Source organism: Orcinus orca, chromosome 5, assembly GCF_937001465.1.
Source record: "Orcinus orca chromosome 5, mOrcOrc1.1, whole genome shotgun sequence".
Classification (NCBI taxonomy): domain Eukaryota; kingdom Metazoa; phylum Chordata; class Mammalia; order Artiodactyla; family Delphinidae; genus Orcinus; species Orcinus orca.
In genome coordinates, this window is record NC_064563.1 from 66,817,095 (window position 1) to 66,837,330 (window position 20,236).

A 20,236-nucleotide genomic window follows, 5' to 3' on the forward strand; every position below is an offset into this window, starting at 1 on the left:
TAAAAATAATCTTAGAGGACTGTGTACAAAGCCCTATTTGTACATCTTTATATAATAATGGCAAAGAAAATAATGCTCATGAATGAGACTGTAGTTCATAATGAAGGAAAACTGTCTTTGCAATATTTACTTATCTACTAGTAACAGCAAGTATAGTCATTAGTGGTTTACTGAGAGGATAATACTGTTATCATCCTCAACAGTAATTTGGGTGCCTTGTGTATTTGGGTCATAGTGTTAGATGCTGGGATTATAAAGTGCTGCATGACAGTCTCTGACTTTGAGAGAGAAATAGGACTGGAAATTGGCCAGCTTTCATACCACCAGGGAGCGAGGCAAGGGAATAAGTAAAAGTAAAAATAATTTAAGTTGTAGGATGTTATGAAGAGAAAAAGGGGGAAGAAGTATGAAAGAAAATGATTTTAAGAATGAAAAAAAAGACAGAAGTAGAAAGTGTAAATAAATAAGCACTTACTTCAGGATACGTGGGTGCATATATTCTATGAAGCTCATTAATAGCAACCTGACGAGGTGCTGGGAAGAAGTGTACATCCAAGATATTTTACAGAAAGAGATGACTGAGACATCCTAAATCTCAGAATTTAGGGCATGAAATAATGTTACTAGGCCTTGTCATCCTTTGAAACTATGCTACTTCTGAGGTTTTTAATTTTGAAATTTTGTTCTCTAATCCTAACAATCCTCCCCCTACCCCCACGTTCTCTTACCTCCATTAAACGTGCTCTTTGACCTCTTCAGGACCAAGTCTCTTGATCCTTCTTAGTCTCCCAGTGTCTGAGAGTAGCCCTGGCTTCACTTCAGTTCTACTGTTGGATTGTGCAGCCAGAAATTTCTTTTGAACTTTTAATTGAGGTACAACATACATATAGAAAAAGTGCACAGGTCGTAAGTGTACTGCTTGGTGAATTTTCACAAACAGAATGCTCTGTGTAACCAGAGTCCAGATGAAGAAATGAAACATTACTAGCACCCCAGAAGCTCCTCTTGTGCTCCTTCAGTACCCAACCAGGATAATCACTATCCTGACTTCTACCGGCATTGACTGCCTTGGCTGCTTTGAACTTCATATAAATGGAATTATACAGTATGTGCTTTTGTGCATCTGACTTACTTCCCTCGATATTGTGTTTTTAGATTTATTCATATTTTTGCTGCATGCAATTGTTCATCCATTCCCATTGTTGTATAAAATTCTTTGTTATATACCATTATTTACTCATTCAACTGTTTATGGGCAGTTTTATAATATCTGGTTTCTGGCTGCTATGAAGAGTGCTGCTGTGAATATCCTTATTCATATCTTTAGATACATACACACATGTGTACACATACATACACACGCACTCACACACACATTTCTGCTGGGTATGTACCTAAGAGTAGAATTGCTAGGTCACCAGGTATGGGCATGTTCAGCTTTGGTTGATACTGCCACAGGTTCCTCAAAGTGGTTGTGATAATATATACTTCCTACAGCGATATATGGAAGTTCTGGTTACCATATCCTCATCAACTTCTGAATTTTTCTCTCTTTTTCACTTTAGCCATTCATACTTGTAGGTGTGTAGTGATATCACATCATAGTTTTAATCTGAATTTCCCTGAAGACTGATGAAATTTGGGTGCCTTCGTATGTTCTGGCCATTTGGATATCTCTTTTGTGAATTGCTTTTTCATGTCTTTCGCCCACTTTTCTATTCAATTGATTTTTAAAAAACTTATTTATAAGAGTTCTTTCTATTTGATGGATATAAGTTTTTAATAGATATATGTATTGCAAATATCTTCTTCCATTCTGTGGGTTACTTTTTCACTCTCAATGGTTTCTTTTGATGAGCAGAAGTTCTTAGTAGTAGTTCAGCTTATTAAATTTTTCCATTATGATTAGTTTTTTGGTGCGTCCAGTTGAAGAAAATTTTGCAGATTCCAAAGTCATGATGATGCTATCTTATTTTGTTTTAAAATCTTCATTGTTCTGCCTTTCACATTAGATCTGCAATTAATCTGAAATTTTTGTGTGATGGTGTGCGGTATGAGGCAGCAGCACTTACTGAGCACCATTCTTTTCTGCGGTGTCACTTCTGTTTTAAATCAGGTGATCATATATGTGTTGGTGTGATTTCATGGGTCTTTCTATACTTGCCCCAATAGCACACTCTGATGTCTGAACCTTTATAATAGGTCTTGATATCTAACAGTTTCAAATCTTCCAGCTTTGTTGTTGTTCTTCAAGATTGCCTTGCTTATTCTTGGTCTTTTTCATTTCCACGTAAGTTTGAGAATCACTTTACTAGTTTACACACACACACATACACCCCAGCTGAAGTTTGATAGGCTTATGTAGATTTTGCACATCAATTTGTGAGAATTGATAGCTCTACTGTGTAGCTAGTAATTTTAAATTCAGCCTTATTGATACCCTCAATTCTCTTCCTCATTTCCCCCCCCCCCCCCCCCCCCGCTTATCCTGTAAGCCTCAACCCTGGCTTAATTTAGCTAATCTGTTTTCCTTAATTATGTCTCTGGCTGCTTAAGAAAATCAGATAAGATCCTGATTGATTCTCTTGCTTAAGACCTTGGTGCTGCAGTTCTTATTTATGAATTGTTTCTGTTACCTTTCCTTATGGCAGTCCTTCCATTCTTGTACAGCTCTCAAGTAACACAGTAGCTCCTTGCTAACCCTCATCCTGTTCTTAGCAATCTTGTGTGTGGAGATATCTGAAAAACAGTCAGAAATATGGCCTAAACTGCGAGAGAAATGTTGGTACTAAAGATACATTAGCATGACATTAGCATGGAGTCATTAGCATGACATCATACTTGAAACTATAAGTATGGATTAGCTTGTTCATGTAGGAAGTGTGTGAAGTAGGAGGAGACAAGAATATAATCCTGGGGAACAACACCACTTAAAGGTTGGGCTGAGGACAAGTAGAGAACATGACTGATAGAAGAGGCCACATAAGTTGGAGGAGTAGCAAAGAGATGTATTGGAAACCAAGGGAAGAGAAAGTTTCAAGAAGTGGGGCATGGCCAGTAGTGTTAAGTGATGCGTACAGGACAAGAGCATGCTAACGGAAAATAGGCTGGTGGATTTGACTAGTAACTTCAGCAAGAGTAGTAGTCAGTAGCTGGTAATGGGTGGAGAAAGTGGAGGTAATGAGTATGGACTGCTCTGCTCTCTTAAGAATATGAATGGAAATGATAAGGCAGAAGGTAGTCCAGCTGAAAGAGGAGGTAAGATCAGAACTTTTTTCTTTAATGTCTGTTGCCCAGAATCAGCTTGTTCAAAGCTAAACTCATTCTGCTTTATCTGCTATTCTTTTTGCTTTCTTATCTCAGTTAGTAGTATCACCTTTTGCTAGTTGCTCAAGCTGGAAACCTTGGAATCTTCTTTGACTTCTTTCTTAACCCCCCCAACCCCTCAAAACACACTGTTTAAATGGTAACCAGGAATTTTGGATTTTACCTCAGTAATGTCTCTTTCCTTATTCCTTCTCTTGACCCCTTCTGCTGCATTCCTAGACTGAACTCTCCTGTCTTTCCTTGACATTGCAATAGCCATCTTGCTGGTTCTTGTTAGTCTCCCTGCCTGTCTCCCCCTCTACCCTCATCCACCTTCATACTGCCCCATTTATCTTTCTAAAGCATGGTTCCCATCATGTGTACATTTTTTAAAGATCTCAGTTGCCTTCCCACTGCCTACTATATATAGTACATTAATTTATTAAGTAAATGAGTACTGATTATGTGTTAGGCATCGTACTAGGCACTAGGGTTACAATGGTGGACAAATAGGGCCCTCCTATCACCTAGCTTAATGGAATATAAGACTTTTACAATTTGGATCCCAGCTTATCTTTCTAGGATCACCTCCAACTCCTACTCAAATACTCCATTCATTTTAGACTACTTCCTTTTTCATGGGCAAAATTCCTATTATGAAATCACTGTGTTTGCACATGCTGTTTCCAACCCAGAATGCCTTTCTTCTGTCTGCTTGTCATATTTCTTAAGGTAAACTATCTATAGTCAGGTGGTATTTATTTTCTTCAATTAGCCATTGGCTGTTAGTTAACTAGTAAAGCATCTATACACGTTAGAATTTTAAGAAATATTTGGCAACTAACAATAATATGCATAACTGCTCTACTTCTTCCAGCTACAAGAAAGAAATTTTTGGAGTGAACTCTTTGTAGGGAGAGATAACTAGAGTTGTAATTTAATTCTGTACTATGCCTCTCTGGTCAACAGCAATGCGTGAAAAATGGGTGAAAAACAGAATAAGCATATGAGTGTTTTAGAGAAACCCATTAACGCCTATTTGACTTATGGAGTATTTGGAATTTTGAATTTATTTATCCATGTTCTTCTAATTTAGACTGATGATGAAGATGATTCTTTTGTTCTTGAAGATCCTACATTGTTAAATATTGATACTATTGATTCTCACTCCTATGATACTTCGTCTGTGGCAAGCTCAGATAGTGGCGACAGGACCAACTTAAAAAGGTAAATATCCTTTTATTTTTTTCTTCTTTTTTTAAATTGAAATATAGTTGATTTACAATGTTGTGTTAATTTCTGTTGTACAGCAAAGTGACTTAGTTATACATATATAGACATTCTTTTTCATATTCTTTTCCATTATGGTTTATCCCATGATATTGAATATAGTTCCCTGTGCTCTACAGTAGGACCTGTTTATCCATTCTATATGTAATAGTTTCCATCTACTAACCCCAAACTCCCAGTTCATTCCCCGCCCCTGCCAAGCAACCACAGGTCTGTTCTCTATGTCTGCGTCTCTTTCTGTTTCATAGATAGGTTCATTTGTGCCATATTTTAGATTCCACATAAAGGTGATATCATATGGTATTTGTCTTTCTCTTTCTGACTTACTTAGTATTGATAATCTGGTTACACCCATGTTGCTACAAATGGCATTATTTCATTCTTTTTTATGGTTGAGTAGTATTCCATTGTATATATGTACCACATCTTCTTTATCCATTCATCTGTCGATGGACATCTAGGTTGTTTCCATGTCTTGGCTATTGTGAATAGTGCTGCTATGAACATAGGGGTGCATGTATCTTTTTGAATTACACTTTTGTTCAGATATATGCCCAGGAGTGGGATTGCTAGATCATATGGTAATTCTGTTTTTAGTTTCCTGAGGAACCTCCATACTGTTTTCCATAGTGGCTGCACCAGCTTACATTCCCACTAACAGTGTAGGAGGGTTCCCTTTTCTCCATACCCTCTCCAGTATTTGTTATTTGTAGACTTTTTAATGATGGCCATTCTGACCAGTGTGGATTGGTATCTCATTGTGGTTTTGACTTGCATTTCTCTAATAATTAGCAATGTTGAGCATCATTTCATGTGCCTACTGGCCATCTTTAAGTCTTCTTTGGAGAAATGTCTATTTAGGTCTTCTGCCTGTTTTTCAATTGGGTTGTTTGTTTTTTTGTTGTTGTATTGTATGAGCTGTTTGTATATTTTGGAAATTAAGCCCTTGTTGGGTGCATCATTTGCAAATACTTTCTCCCATTCGTTTTGTTTATGGTTTCCTTTGCTGTGCAAAAGCTTGTAAGTTTGATTAGGTCCCATTTGTTTACTTTTGTTTTTATTTCTGTTGCCTTGGGAGACTGACCTAAGAAAACACTGGTATGATTTATGTCAGAGAATGTTTTGCCTATATTCTCTTCTAGGAGTTTTATGGTGTCATGTCTTATGTTTAAGTCTTTAAGCCATTTTGAGTTTATTTTTGTGCATGATGAGAGGGTGTGTTCTAACTTCGTTGATTTACATGCACCTGTCCAACTTTGTCAGCACCAATAGCTGAAGAGACTGTCTTTTTCCTGTTTTATATTCTTGCCTGCTTTGTCGAAGATTAATTGACCATAGGTGTGTGGGTTTATTTCTGGGCTCTCTGGTTAAGCATTCATTTAAATCACACTTGCATACAGTATGGCCTGCTGAAGCTCTGCATAGGAAGTAGAAGGCCCACTCAGGTGGAAATAAAATGCTTGCTAGATCCTGAATATTTAGGCACTGTTGAGGGGAGAGGATAAAAAGGTGGATGACATGACGACTGTCTTCTGTACACACAGTAGGAAGCTATAATAATAGCCGGGGACACCCAGAAGCAGGAGAGCCCTTAGAGGGTGCACACATCACCCCTGGTACAGTGTCTGTGGTGGAAATGTGAGGCTTGGTTTACCTCACCACCTTTCTGTTCCCTCCCTCCTCCCTCCACCACCTTCCTCCTGCTCTCTAAGGACAGCTCCAGTGTTTCTGCATTCCCTTGAAATGGGTTCAGAGGAGAGTCACAGAGATGATTAAAGATTTGGGAAAAGGACTTCTAACCCTATATAACTTCATTTTGGCTGCTTTTCACCTTTCAAATTCTTGGAGAGCACATGAAAAGGAAAGAGAAGTGGAGGAAGCATAATGTAAATACTTTATTGAATTCATGTGTAACTTTAATGTGGCTAAGTTGTTGGTGTATTTTTCCTCGACTTCTTAAATTTTGCCTGTGTCAGTGCTGTCTTCTTTAGGTTGTCAACTCTTGTGGGATAGGGGCCATGGCTGGATATATTAACCTGTTCATCACTTTCTTCTACAAATAAATAACTTAAATTTTTTCAGCTTTATTGAGATATAATTGACATGCAGTACTGTGTAGATTTAAGGTATACAATGTGATTCTTTTTTTTTAATTTTTGAATTTTATTTTATTTATCTTTTTATACAGCAGGTTCTTATTAGTCAGCAATTTTATGCACATAAGTGTATACGTATCAATCTCAATTGCCGAATTCATCACACCACCACCCCCACCCACCGTGGCTTTCCCCGCTTGGTGTCCGTACATTTGTTCCCTACATCTGTGTCTCAATTTCTGCCCTGCAAACCGGTTCATCTGTACCATATTTCTAGGCTCCACATACATGCGTTAATATACGATATTTGTTTTTCTCTTTCTGACTTACTTCACTCTGCATGACAGTCTCTAGATCCATCCACGTCTCAACAAATGACCCAATTTCGTTCCTTTTTATGGCTGAGTAATACTCCATTGTATATATGCACCACATCTTCTTTATCCATTTGTCTGTCGATGGGCATTTAGGTTGCTTCCATGACCTGGCTATTGTAAATGGTGCTGCAGTGAACATTGGGGTGCATGTGTCTTTTTGAATTATATTTTTTTCTGGGTATATGCCCAGTAGTGGGATTGCTGGATCATATGGTAGTTCTGTTTTTGGTTTTCTAAGGAACCTCCATACTGGCTGTATCAATTTACATTCCCACCAACAGCGCAAGAGGGTTCCCTTTTCTCCACACCCATTTGTTGTTTGTAGATTTTCTGATGATGCCCATTCTAACTGGTGTGAGGTGATACCTCATTGTAGTTTTGATTTGCATTTCTCTAATAATTAGTGATGTTGAGCAGCTCTTCATGTGCTTCTTGGCCATCTGTAGGTCTTCTTTGGAGAAATGTCTATTTAGGTCTTCTGCCCATTTTTGGATTGGGTTGTTCATTTTTTTAATATTGAACTGCATGAGCTATTTATATATTTTGGAGATTCATCCTTTGTCAGTTGCTTCATTTGCAAATATTTTCTCCCATTCTGAGGGTTGTCTTTTCGTCTTGTTTATGGTTTCCTTTGCTGTGCAAAAGCTTTGAAGTTTCGTTAGGTCCCATTTGTTTATTTTTGTTTTTATTTCCATTACTCTAGGAGGTGGATCAAAAAAGATCTTGCTGTGATTTATGTCAAAGAGTGTTCTTCCTATGTTTTCCTCTAAGAGTTTTATAGTGTCCAGTCTTACATTTAAGTCTCTATTCCATTTTGAGTTTATTTTTGTGTATGGTGTTAGGGAGTGTTCTAATTTCATTCTTTTACATGTAGCTGTCCAGTTTTCCCAGCACCACTTACTGAAGAGACTGTCTTTTCTCAATTATATACCCTTGCCTCCTTTGTCATAGATTAGTTGACTGTAGGTGTGTGGGTTTATCTCTGGGCCTTCTATCTTGTTCCATGGATCTATGTTTCTGTTTTTGTGCCAGTACCATATTGTCTTGATTACTGTAGCTTTGTAGTATAGTCTGAAGTCAGGGAGTCTGATTCCTTCAGCTCCGTTTTTTTCCCTCAAGACTGCTTTGTCTATTCGGGGACTTTTGTGTCTCCATACAAATTTTCAGATATTTTGTTCTAGTTCTGTAAAATATGGCATTGGTAATTTGATAGGGATTGCATTGAATCTGTAGATTGCTTTGGGTAGTATAGTCATTTTCACAATATTGATTCTTCCAATCCAAGAACATGGTGTATCTCTCCATCTGTTGGTATCATCTTTAATTTCTTTCATCACTGTCTTATAGTTTTCTGCATACAGCTCTTTTGTCTCCCTAGGTAGGTTTATTCCTAGGTGTTTTATTCTTTTTGTAGTAATGGTATATGGGAGTGTTTCCTTAATTTCTCTTTCAGATTTTTCATCATTAGTGTATAGGAATGCAAGAGATTTCTGTGCATCAATTTTGTATCCTGCTACTTTACCAAATTCATTGATTAGCTCCAGTAGTTTTCTGGTGGCATCTTCAGGATTCTCTATGTATAGTATCATGTCATCTGCAAACAGTGACAGTTTAACGTCTTCTTTTCCAATTTGTATTCCTTTTATTTCTTTTTCTTCTCTGATTGTGGTGGCTAGGACTTCCAAAACTATGTTGAATAATAGTGGCGAGAGTGGACATCCTTGTCTTGTTCCTGATCTTAGAGGAAATGCTTTCAGTTTTTCACCATTGAGAATGATGTTTGCTGTGGGTTTGTCATATATGGCCTTTATTATGTTGAGGTAGGTTTCCCCCTATGCCCACTTTCTGGAGAGTTTTTATCATAAATGGGTGTTGAATTTTGTCAAAAGCTTTTTCTGCATCTATTGAGAGGATGATATGGTTTTTATTCTTCAATTTGTTAATATGGTGTATCACACCGATTGATTTGCGTATATTGAAGAATCCTTGCATCCCTGGGATAAATCCCACTTGAACATGGTGTATGATCCTTTTAATGTGTTGTTGGATTCTCTTTGCTAGTATTTTGTTGAGGATTTTTGCATCTGTATTCATCAGTGATGTTGGTCTGTAATTTTCTTTTTTTGTAGTATCTTTGTCTGGTTTTGGTATCAGGGTGATGGTGGCCTCATGGAGTGAGTTTGGGAGTGTTCCTTCCTCTGCAATTCTTTGGAAGAGTTTGAGAAGGATGGGTGTTAGCTCTTCTCTAAATGTTTGATAGAATTCACCTGTGAAACCATCTGGTCCTGGACTTTTGTTTGTTGGAAGATTTTTAATCACAGTTTCAATTTCATTACTTGTGATTGGTCTGTTCATATTTTCTATTTTTTCCTGGTTCAGTCCTGGAGCGTTATACCTTTCTAAGAATGTGTCCATTTCTTCCAGGTTGTCCATTTTATTGGCCTAGAGTTGCTTGTAGTAGTCTCTTAGGATGCTTTGTATTTCTGTGGTATCTGTAACTTCTCCTTTTTCATTTCTAATTTTATTGATTTGAGTACTCGCCCTCTTTTTCTTGATGAGTCTGGCTTATGGTTTATCAATTTTGTTTATCTTCTCAAAGAACCAGCTTTTAGGGTTATTGATCTTTGCTATTGTTTTCTTTGTTTCTATTTCATTTACTTCTCCTCTGATCTGTATGATTTCTTTCCTTCTGCTAACTTTGGGTTTTGTTTGTTTTTCTTTCTCTAGTTCCTTTAGGTGTAATGTTAGATTGTTTATTTCAGATTTTTCTTGTTTCTTGAGGTAGACTTGTATAGCTATACACCTCCCTCTTAGAACTGCTTTCGCTGCATCCCATAGGTTTTGGATCATCATGTTTTCATTGTCATTTGTCTCTAGGTGTTTTTTGATTTCCTCTTTGATTTCTTCAGTGATCTCTTGGTTATTTAGTAATGTATTGTTTAGCCTCCATGTGTTTGTGTTTTTTACGTTTTTTTCCCTGTAATTCATTTCTAATCTCATAACGTTGTGGTCAGAAAAGATGCTTGATATGATTTCAATTTTATTAAATTTACTGAGGCTTGATTTGTGACCCAAGATGTGATCTCTCCCGTAGAATGTTCTGTGCGCACTTGAGAAGAAAGTGTAATCTGCTGTTTTTGGATGCAATGTCCTGTAAATATCAATTAAATCTATCTGGTCCATTGTGTCATTTAAAGCTTCTGTTTCCTTATTTATTTTCATTTTGGATGATCTGTCCATTGGTGTAAGTGAGGTGTTAAACTGTCCCACTATTATTGTGTTACTGTCAATTTCCTCTTTCATAGCTGTTAGCAGTTGCCTTACGTATTGAGGTGCTCCTATGTTGGGTGCATATATATATTTATAATTGTTATATCTTCTTCTTGGATTGATCCCCTGATCATTATGTAGTGTCCTTCCTTGTCTCTTTTAACATTCTTTATTTTAAAGTCTATTTTATCTGATATGAGTATTGCTACTCCAGCTTTCTTTTGATTTCCGTTTGCATGAAATATCTTTTTCCATCCCCTCACTTTCAGTCTGAGTGTCCCTGCATCTGAAGTGGGTCTCTTGTAGACAGTATATATATGGGTCTTGTTTTTGTATCCATTCAGCAAGCCTGTGTCTTTTTGTTGGAGCATTTAATCCATTCACGTTTAAGGTAATTATCGATATGTACGTTCCTATGACCATTTTCTTAATTGTTTTGGGTTTGTTATTGTAGGTCCTTTTCTTCTCTTGTGTTTCCCACTTAGAGAAGTTCCTTTAGCATTTGTTGTAGAGCTGGTTTGGTGGTGCTGAATTCTCTTAGCTTTTGCTTGTCTGTAAAGCTTTTGATTTCTCCATCGAAGCTGAATGAGATCCTTGCCGGGTAGAGTAATCTTGGTTGTAGGTTCTTCCCTTTCATGACTTTAAGTATATCATGCCACTCCCTTCTGGTTTGTAGAGTTTCTGCTGAGAAATCAGCTATTAACCTTATGGGAGTTCCCTTGTATGTTATTTGTCATTTTTCCCTTGCTGCTTTCAATAATTTTTTTTGTCCTTAATTTTTGCCAGTTTGATTACTGTGTGTCTCGGCATTTTTCTCCTTGGGTTTATCCTGTATGGGACTCTCTGCGCTTCCTGGACTTGGGTGGCCATTTCCTTTCCCATGTTAGGGAAGTTTTCGACTATAATCTCTTCAAATACTTTCTCTGGTCCTTTCTCTCTCTCTTCTCCTTCTGGGACCCCTATAATGCGAATGTTGTTGCGTTTGATGTTGTCCCAGAGGTCTCTTAGGCTGTGTTCATTTCTTTTCATCTTTTTTCTTTATTCTGTTCCACAGCAGTGAATTCCACCATTCTGTCTTCCAGGTCACTTACCTGTTCTTCTGCCTCAGTTATTCTGCTATTCCTTCTAGTGTAGTTTTCATTTCAGTTATTGTATTGTTCATCTCTGTTTGTTTGTTCTTTAATTCTTCTAGGTCTTTGTTAAACATTTCTTGCATCTTCTCGATCTTTGCCTCCATTCTTTTTCTGAGGTCCTGGATCATCTTCACTATCATTATTATGAATTCTTTTTCTGGAAGGTTGCCTATCTCCACTTCATTTAGTTGTTTTTCTGGAGTTTTATCTTGTTCCTTCATCTGGTACATAGCCCTCTGCCTTTTCATCTTGTCTATCTTTCTGTGAATGTGGTTTTTGTTCCACAGGCTGCGGGATTGTAATTCTTCTTGCTTCTGCTGTCTTCCCTCTGCGTGATTCTTTGATATATGTATATGTTGTGAAATGATTACCACAGAAGGGTTACTTATCACCTCACATAATTCGCCTGTTTTTTGTTTTTGCAGTGAGAACATCTAAGATCTACTCTCTTAGCAACTTTCAAATATATAACACAGTGTTGTTATAGTCACCATGCTGTATATTAGATCCCCAGAACTTACTCATATTAAAACTGGAAGTTTATACCCTTTGACCAGCATCTCTGTATTTCCCTCTGCCCCTGGATGTCACTATTTTAGTCTGTCTTTCTGTGAGTTTGGCTTTTTAAAATTCCACTATAAGTGAGATCATACAGTATTTGTCCTGCTCTGTCTGATTTATTTCTTGTAGCATAATGCCCTCAAGGTCCATCAGTGTTGTCACAAATGGCAGGATTTCCTTCTTTCTCATGGCTGAATAATATTCCATTGTGTGTGTGTGTGTGTGTGTGTGTGTGTGTGTGTGTGTGTGTATGTGCATACACATCTGTATCCATTCATCTGTAGATGGACATTTAACTTAGGTTGTTATCTTGGCTATTTTGCATAATGCTGCAATGAACATACGAATGCAGGTATCTCTTTGAGATAGTGATTTTGTTTCCTTTGAATATACAACCCAGAAGTGGGATTGCTGGATCACATGGTAGTTCTAGTTTTAATTTTTTGAGGGACCTCCATGCTATTTTCCATAGTGACTGCACCAGTTTACATTCCCACCAACAGTGTCTGGGGATTCCTTTTTCTCTGTATCCTCACAAACGCTTATCTTTTGTTTTTTTGATAATAGCCATACTAATGGATATGAGATGATATCTCATTGTGGTTTTCATATGCATTTCTCTGATGATTAGTGATGTTGAGCACATTTTCATGTACCTGTTGGCCATCTGTTGTGTTCCTTGGAAAAATGCCTATTTAGGTCCTCTGCGCATTTTTTTACTCAGATCGTTTTTTGCTCTTGAGTTATAAGTGTTCTTTATATATTTTGGTTATTCACCCCTTACGGGGTTAATGGTTTGCAGATATTTTTTCCTATTCCATAGGTTGCCTTTTCATGTTTTGATTGTTTCTTTAGCTGTGCAGAAGCTTTTTAGTTTGATGTAGTCCCATTTATATATATTTATATATATTATATGTATATCTGCTTTTGTTGCTTGTGTTTTTGGTTCCATACATAACCAAAAAATTGCTGCCAGTACCACTGTCAAGGAGGTTTTTCCCTTTGTTTTTTTCTAAGAGCTTTGTGGTTTCAGGTCTTATGTTTAAGTATTTAATCTGTTTAATCTTTGTGAGCGGTATAAGGTAAGGGTACAGTTTCATTCTTCTGCATGTGATTACCTAGTTTTCCTAGCACCATTTATTGGAGAGAATATTCTTTCCTCATTGAGTGCTCTTGGCTCCTTTGTCAAATATTAATTGACAATATATGCAAGTGGTTATTTCTGGGCTCTGTTTTGTTCGTTGATCTATGTGTCTTTTATAATGCCAGTACCATCCTGTTTTGATTACTGTAGCTTGAAATAGAGTTTGAAATCAGGAAGTGTGATGCCTCCAGCTTTGGTCTTCTTTCTCAAGGTTACTTTGATTTGGATCAGTTGTGTTTCTATAAACTAACAATGAAATATATAAAAAAGTAATAAAAATCTCATTTACAGTGGCATCAAAAGCAATAAAATACTTAGGAATAAGTTTAGGAACAAGGAGGTGAACGAGCTGTACACAGAAAATTATAAGAATTGATGAATGAAATTAAAAAACACAAATGGAAAGATATCCCATGTTCATGGATTAATTAAAATGTTCATACTACCCACAGCCATGTATAGATTCAGTGCAATCCCTATCAAAATTTCAATAACAAATTTTTTCACAGAAAAAACAATCCTAAAATTTGTATGGAACCATTATAACGTAAATGTTTTGGATGATTTGGTCACTACCTGCTTAAAAGCTGTGGTGTCTTCTTTTTGCCTGCATAGTAATGTCAGAACTGCTTTGCATGGCATCAGTCTGAACCCTGCTTACCATTTTGACATTATCTCTGAGCACTCCCACTCCTGTCCTCCTGGTCCATGCCTTTTGTGTACTTACATTCTCCACACACTGTGCACCATTACATCTTCATATTATTGCTTGTGCTTTTTTGTTGTCTGACAGACTCCTAGTTATCTATCAAGGCCAGCTCAGATGCCTTTTCTTTTCTATAGCTCTCCCTAATAGCTCCCTAATAAACAGGATTAAACTCTTCATTTCATTTCTGCAGTGCTTTATTTATTTTTCTTTTCTAACATTTATCCTTTAATTTAAGAGTGAGTTACTCATTAGTCCCTCTAGCTAGGATATGAGGTCCTTGAGAGTAGGAGCTTTGACCTTCTTATTTTTGTATCCCCAGAGCATACGTTTAGTCACATAGGGTAGGTGTTCAATGTTTGGTAAAAGTTAAATTATTTTTTGTACAGTGATGCGTAGGTTAAGTGAAAGGAGCATCAGAGAATGAGTAATGAGTAGGGAATTTGAGGCAGTTGGTTGGAGAATGAGAGGGTCGTTATAGACAACAGGAGGGCAAGAAAGGTGGCAAAGGTGGAAGGCAGGTAGAGGTAATGTAGACATGTGAGCAGGGGTGCTCTATAGGCAACCTTCTGATGAGTAGCAGAACCTCTTGCTGTATTTCTTAAGGTGGGCAAGAAACAGGTTGAATCAGTGAAAAAGAAATGGTGGCTTTATTCATTTTCCTGCTTGTGCTTCTCTGAGGCTCAGGGTGGATTCAGTACATTTTAACGTGAGACTGTTAGACTTTATACCTCTTTGCAAACCAGAGCTAACAAAGTAATACAGTGTTTTATGCTTTTCTCGTTTTTATTTTTTCTTCTTTCAAAGTTTTAAAGACCCTGCCTCTTCAATTTTTTTTTCCAATTCTTAAACATTTTCCTTTTTTTTTTCTTTTTAAGAAAGAAGAAATTACCTGATTCTTTTTCACTCCATGGATCAGTTATGCGACATTCACTTTTGAAGGGAATTTCTGCCCAAATAGTGTCTGCAGCTGTAAGTATTTTGTTCTCTTCCCCCAACTTTATAACCTGCAATGGCATAATGAAGTAGGAATGAGCATAAAACAAAGCATAGCACTTCTCTTGGCCCGAGGCTTAAGAAAAATAGAATCTGGCTTTCATGGGTTTTGTGTGATTATTTTTGACTCATAAGACATAGCTACACATCTTGACATAGAAATTAGTGCAGCCATGAAATAAAAGCCCAGAGTCTCGGGTGTGCCTAAATGAAATATGGCAGCAAGCCTAAAAGAAACACTATCTGCTTTTTCTTTAAATTCCTTTTCAGTTTAGTTGCCGTCTTGTGTATTTGGTTGAGGTAGAGTGCTTGTTTTTTTTAGTCTTTTCATATGGAGAAATGATTGATCAGAATCTTTTACAACTGAGTGATTTTTTTATAATTCACAAAAGTCTTTTCATGTACCTTATTTCATATACTCTTACAACTTTGAAAGTAGGGAGAGCCATATCCTATTTTACAAATGAGAAGACAGGCTCAGAGAGGTGACATTAACTTGTGTTACATCATTGGGTTAGGAGATAGCAGAGCAGTTACTCAAAATTGGGGTTTTTGGCTCCCAAGTCTAGTGCTTCTTTGTTGTGAAATGAGGGTGGTATTGGTGAATGTGGCCAGTGTATAATAGCTGGAACAGAATATCTGTGTCTTTTTTGAAAATGATTTAGAGTACTGTGTTAAGTGCAGAAATATTTAATAGTCCATCAAGACAATAGATGCTGATTCGGGTATGTTTTATCAAATTTTCCTTTGGCCTCAAGGCCTGTAGTTTTACACAGACTTTCAGTTTTGGTTTTCTGAATTCAGTATATAGGTTCTGTAAATAATAATAGTAATAATAATGATGATGATGACAGATTCATACCCCAGGAACTTTGATATGTTTTTATGTTCTTTTCCTGGAGTTTAATTGGTATTTTGCATATTCAGTTTGGACAAAGTTTTGATTTTTCACAGGGTAAGAGACTGATACAGAAGTGGCATTATGACACCATAATCACATTGTAATCTTCAGGTTTATTAGAGAAAGCTCTTATTGCAGAAACCAAACCAAACCAAACAAAAAACAAAAAACACACACAACCCCCCCCCCCGAAAACAACAACCAAAAAACCCCCCAAAGAAACAGTAAAAAAGAAAGAAAGAAAAAGTGTTCTCTGCGGTCAGTTGGTATACCCTGACCCAGCTCATATATCATGAAGTCAATTTAAATAGAGAGATAGTCAAGCAATGGAGGAAACCTGGGCAATTGTCCTTCCTCTTGTAGGTGGAGAGTAGCTCATATTTTCTAGAATGGGAACCACCTGTTGAGGATTACATTTCCATGACGTTTTCTGAATTTAATCCTGATGTAGGTGATGAAATTCATTCCTTTCAAAATCAAGATGAACCAGAACAGTCATTTGACCCACCTGTGCAGTTTTAAAAATATTTTGAATAATGGAGACTGAACTAAAACTCAGACATTGAACAATGATTAGATAAATCTGTTATTTAAAAGGGTTTCTCCTTTCTCTTGAAGAGGAGGGAAAAATTGTAATAAATCCCAGAGTGTTTGCATTCTGTTCTTATTTCATTGCCATGGCTGAGCTCCTTTGGTATGTTAAAATGAAAACTGCTTTTCTTGTGACAGTCTTCATCCTCTGCTTTCCTAATTTTGGATTACCAGCTCAATTTAAATTGTATGCTTTTCTGTGATGGTTGGTTTATTAACATGTAAAGCTAGTTATATTTTGGGGTTTCTCTCCTGAATGGCTGTTCAGTAATGCTTTCAGCCATGTGGATAGTGATGTTATTTAGGGCTGCCTAAGGCGTTGATCATCATGGCCTTGTAGTCTGTGCCTGGAGAACACTTAGGAGAGATGAAACTTTTGGAGTTGTGAACCTCATTGTTTAATTTTGGAATCCTCCTCAAAGTAATATGACATGTGACTATATTTAAAATACACTACCAAACGTAAAATAGGTAGCTAGTGGGAAGCAGCCGCATAGCACAGGGAGATCAGCTCGGTGCTTTGTGACCAGCTAGAGGGGTGGGATAGGGAGGGTGGGAGGGAGGGAGATGAAAGAGGGAAGAGATATGGGAACATATGAATATGTATAACTGATTCACTTTGCTATAAAGCAGAAACACACCATTGTAAAGCAATTATACTCCAATAAAATGGATTCAAATTAATTTTAAAGGATATTTATCATTTTATGATCACTTAAGATAACAGGGATACCTTGGCATAGTGTTTTTGCAAAATGTGTCCATTGTATAAGAATCTCCTAGGATACTTATGAAAATACAGATTCCTGGGCACCATCCCAGACCTACTGAATTGGAATCTAGTTCTAGCAGTGTAGCTAGGGATTTGCATTTTAACGGGTATCCCAGGTGATTCTAACGCGCGTGGCTTTTGAGAATCACTATCCTAAGATGCCGTAACACCAGCACTAAAATTCTATTCATATATCCTCTAAATTGCTTCCCATATCTGTGGGTTTTAGCTTTGAAAGTTAGCTGACTTCTGATTGCATTTTTCAGGTTCCATTTTGAATATAGTTTATGTTCTTCATCTGCTGGCTCATTCTTTTTCCCTGTCCAGGACACAAATCAATCATTTATCAAATATTTGTTGCATGTTTCTTTATTGTTCAGCATTATGTTAGGCATCCTTTACACACACACATCCACACAAAGTTGAGTATATCCTACTCTCCAGAACGTTGTACATAGTAGCGTTGTTGATTGTTCTTCCTCATAGTTCCATGCCCTGGTGTAAGTATTTTAGGTTAGTTCCTGGGAAGCTCTGTAAAGTTGGATATAATAGATTCTGCCTTCTGAGAGATTATAATAATGAATTGAGCACACTGACAGGGACAGACAGAAAAGAAATACAGAAGTGATCCAAAGAGCCTGGTCTGGGAATGGAAACCCTGAGTTTTAGACATAGTCTACCACTTCCTGAATAACTGTGGGCAAGTCAATTTAAGCTCTTTGAAACTTAATCTGAATCTTAAGAATCTTAATCTGTTTTCTTAATCTGTAAAATCAGAATAATACTACTTGTTTGATCCATCTCTCCTGGTTTGAGTATCAAATAATGTGATAAATACATTTGAAAGCTCTTTGCTACTACAGTTCTAATCATTGAAAGCCCTTGTTATTATTCAAAGCTACAGAAGTACCAAATATTAGTAGACACCCTTACATTTTTAGGATATTTTACGTTTAATTTGATCCTCAGGACAACTCATGGCGGTAGCTAGGGCAGTGTTTGCCTTTTCCGCAAACAGGTAAGGGGACTAATACTCAGAAGGGTTAGGTGGCTGTGCCGAGGTCACACAGTCACTGGTAAGGAGCTGGCACTAGCACTTAAGTTTTGATTTTCTTATTCTGACTGAATATACCCTGCTCTGGCTTCTATTTATTTATTTTTATTTTAAAAATTATTTTATTTCTTTTTGCCTTTCATTTTTAATTTTTTTAACATCTTTATTGGAGTATAATTGCTTTACAATGGTGTGTTAGTTTCTGCTGTATAACAAAGTGAATCAGCTATACATATACATGTATCCCCATATCTCCTCCCTCTTGCGTCTCCCTCCCTCCCACCTCCCTATCCCACCCCACTAGGTGGTCATAAAGCACCGAGCTGATCTCCCTGTGCTGTGTGGCTGCTTCCCACTAGCTATCTATTTTACGTTTGGTAGTGTATATATGTCCATGCCACTCTCTCACTTCGTCCCAGCTTACCCTTCCCCCTCCCCCCCTCCTCAAGTCCATTCTCTACGTCTGCGTCTTTATTCCTGTCCTGCCCCTAGGTTCATCAGAACCATTTTTGTTTTCCTTTTAGATTCCATATATATGTGTTAGCATATGGTATTTGTTTTTCTCTTTCTGACTTCACTCTGTATGACAGACTATAGGTCCATCCACCTCACTGCAGATAACTCAATTTCATTTCTTTTTATGGCTGATGGTTTTTATTTAGGGGTTATTTTATAATCTGCTGGGTGGGAAGCTCCTACTTAGAGGAAGAATGTCTTTAGTATATGTTTCCGTTTTTAAAATCTTTATGTACTCTTACCATTGTGACCCATAGTACTTATAGTTTATTCACATTATTGAAAATAGAATCTCTTTCCTCTCTCTTTCCCTTTACATTTTCATTTATAATCAGTACCCTTCCTGAAACAGTAAAAGAAAACGATCTACTCTTGTGCTCTTTATATTTTGTTGGTATATACAACTTTTGTAGTTTCTCTTATTTGGGGGCAAAAATGACGGTTCTACCTCGTCTGAATTGTATATGTAAAGAGAGGGCCTTATACCATTTTCTGCTTAAAAATGGGAATGTCTTTTCAAATACTTTTTTTTAAAATTTTATTTAGGACAAAGTAGATGCTGGCTTGCCTACAGCAATTGTAAGTATACTTTAAATCCTTTAAAGGTAAGCTTTCTATTTGATCAGGTTTTCTTAGATTTATTCTTCCGATATTCAAAGTTATTACATAAATTTTGTGATAATTAATTCATGTCATTTACTGCCAGTAATCAGGTTTAAAATTTGTCCGTGTTGAATGTTCTCATTCTTTCTATTTTCAGTTTTCTCTTTTTGTTTTGTTTTTTAAGAAAAATAATGATTAGCCTTTTCCCAATTTATTTGTATGTGGTGCTACCCTGCCCAAGTATATTTGCTCCTTCTGTGACTTGGCCTCGCTTTGGTTATAGGGAGTGGAAAACAGTGTTTGGTAAAATCACTTTGTGGTAAATAGTACACTTAACAGCTCTGAACTCCATTGCCAAGCCTGCCAAATAGTAAATCTGTGGAGTGATTATAGAGAACTGGGGGATATTGAAAGCACACTAGTGCCCTCTTTTCTATTTTCAACTATTTCCAGCTGCCTCCTGTAGCTTTCTTATTAGATAGTCAATTGGTGAGGAAGTGGGCTGGGTTTTGAGTATTTCTGGTGCCTTTTGGCTCCTGTGAATAAGCTGCAGAAGGGCTTTCTTGTCCCTTTCCCACACTCGTAGGAGGCTCTTGGTTGGGTAGCATAAGTGCCTCTTACTTTGTGTGGACCCCTGAATTTTTCAAAAAATTGCTTTAGAGGAAGTTAAGTGGCATGTTTTTGCCTATAATGTTGAACATATGATATTTTAATATTGTTACCCTTAGAGTAAATTTAGAGGGATTCCCAGAAATAAGATGTTCTGAGTTTCATTTCCTGTTTTGCCTCCTAGATGAAATTTTCCTTATTTATAATAGTTGGTATGTTATCTGGTGCCTAGAGGAAAGAAAACCAGCAAATTCAATTCTGATTATTTCAAGATCCTTGTAATGTCTTAAAATGTAATCTCTTTTGTTCTC

General features: G+C 37.0%; 1 protein-coding gene across 3 annotated transcripts in view; it reads left to right on the forward strand.

Annotated features, from left to right (window-relative positions):
• Positions 1-20,236, forward strand: part of VPS8 (VPS8 subunit of CORVET complex) — a 300,406-nt gene that overhangs the window by 10,589 nt on the left and 269,581 nt on the right. For all 3 annotated transcript variants that reach the window (XM_049709893.1, XM_049709894.1, XM_033403195.2), the window contains exons 4-6: positions 4,403-4,533; positions 14,762-14,855; positions 19,260-19,292. In XM_049709893.1, coding sequence (XP_049565850.1) covers positions 4,403-4,533; positions 14,762-14,855; positions 19,260-19,292 — 258 coding nt within the window. The remainder of the gene's footprint in view (positions 1-4,402; positions 4,534-14,761; positions 14,856-19,259; positions 19,293-20,236) is intronic.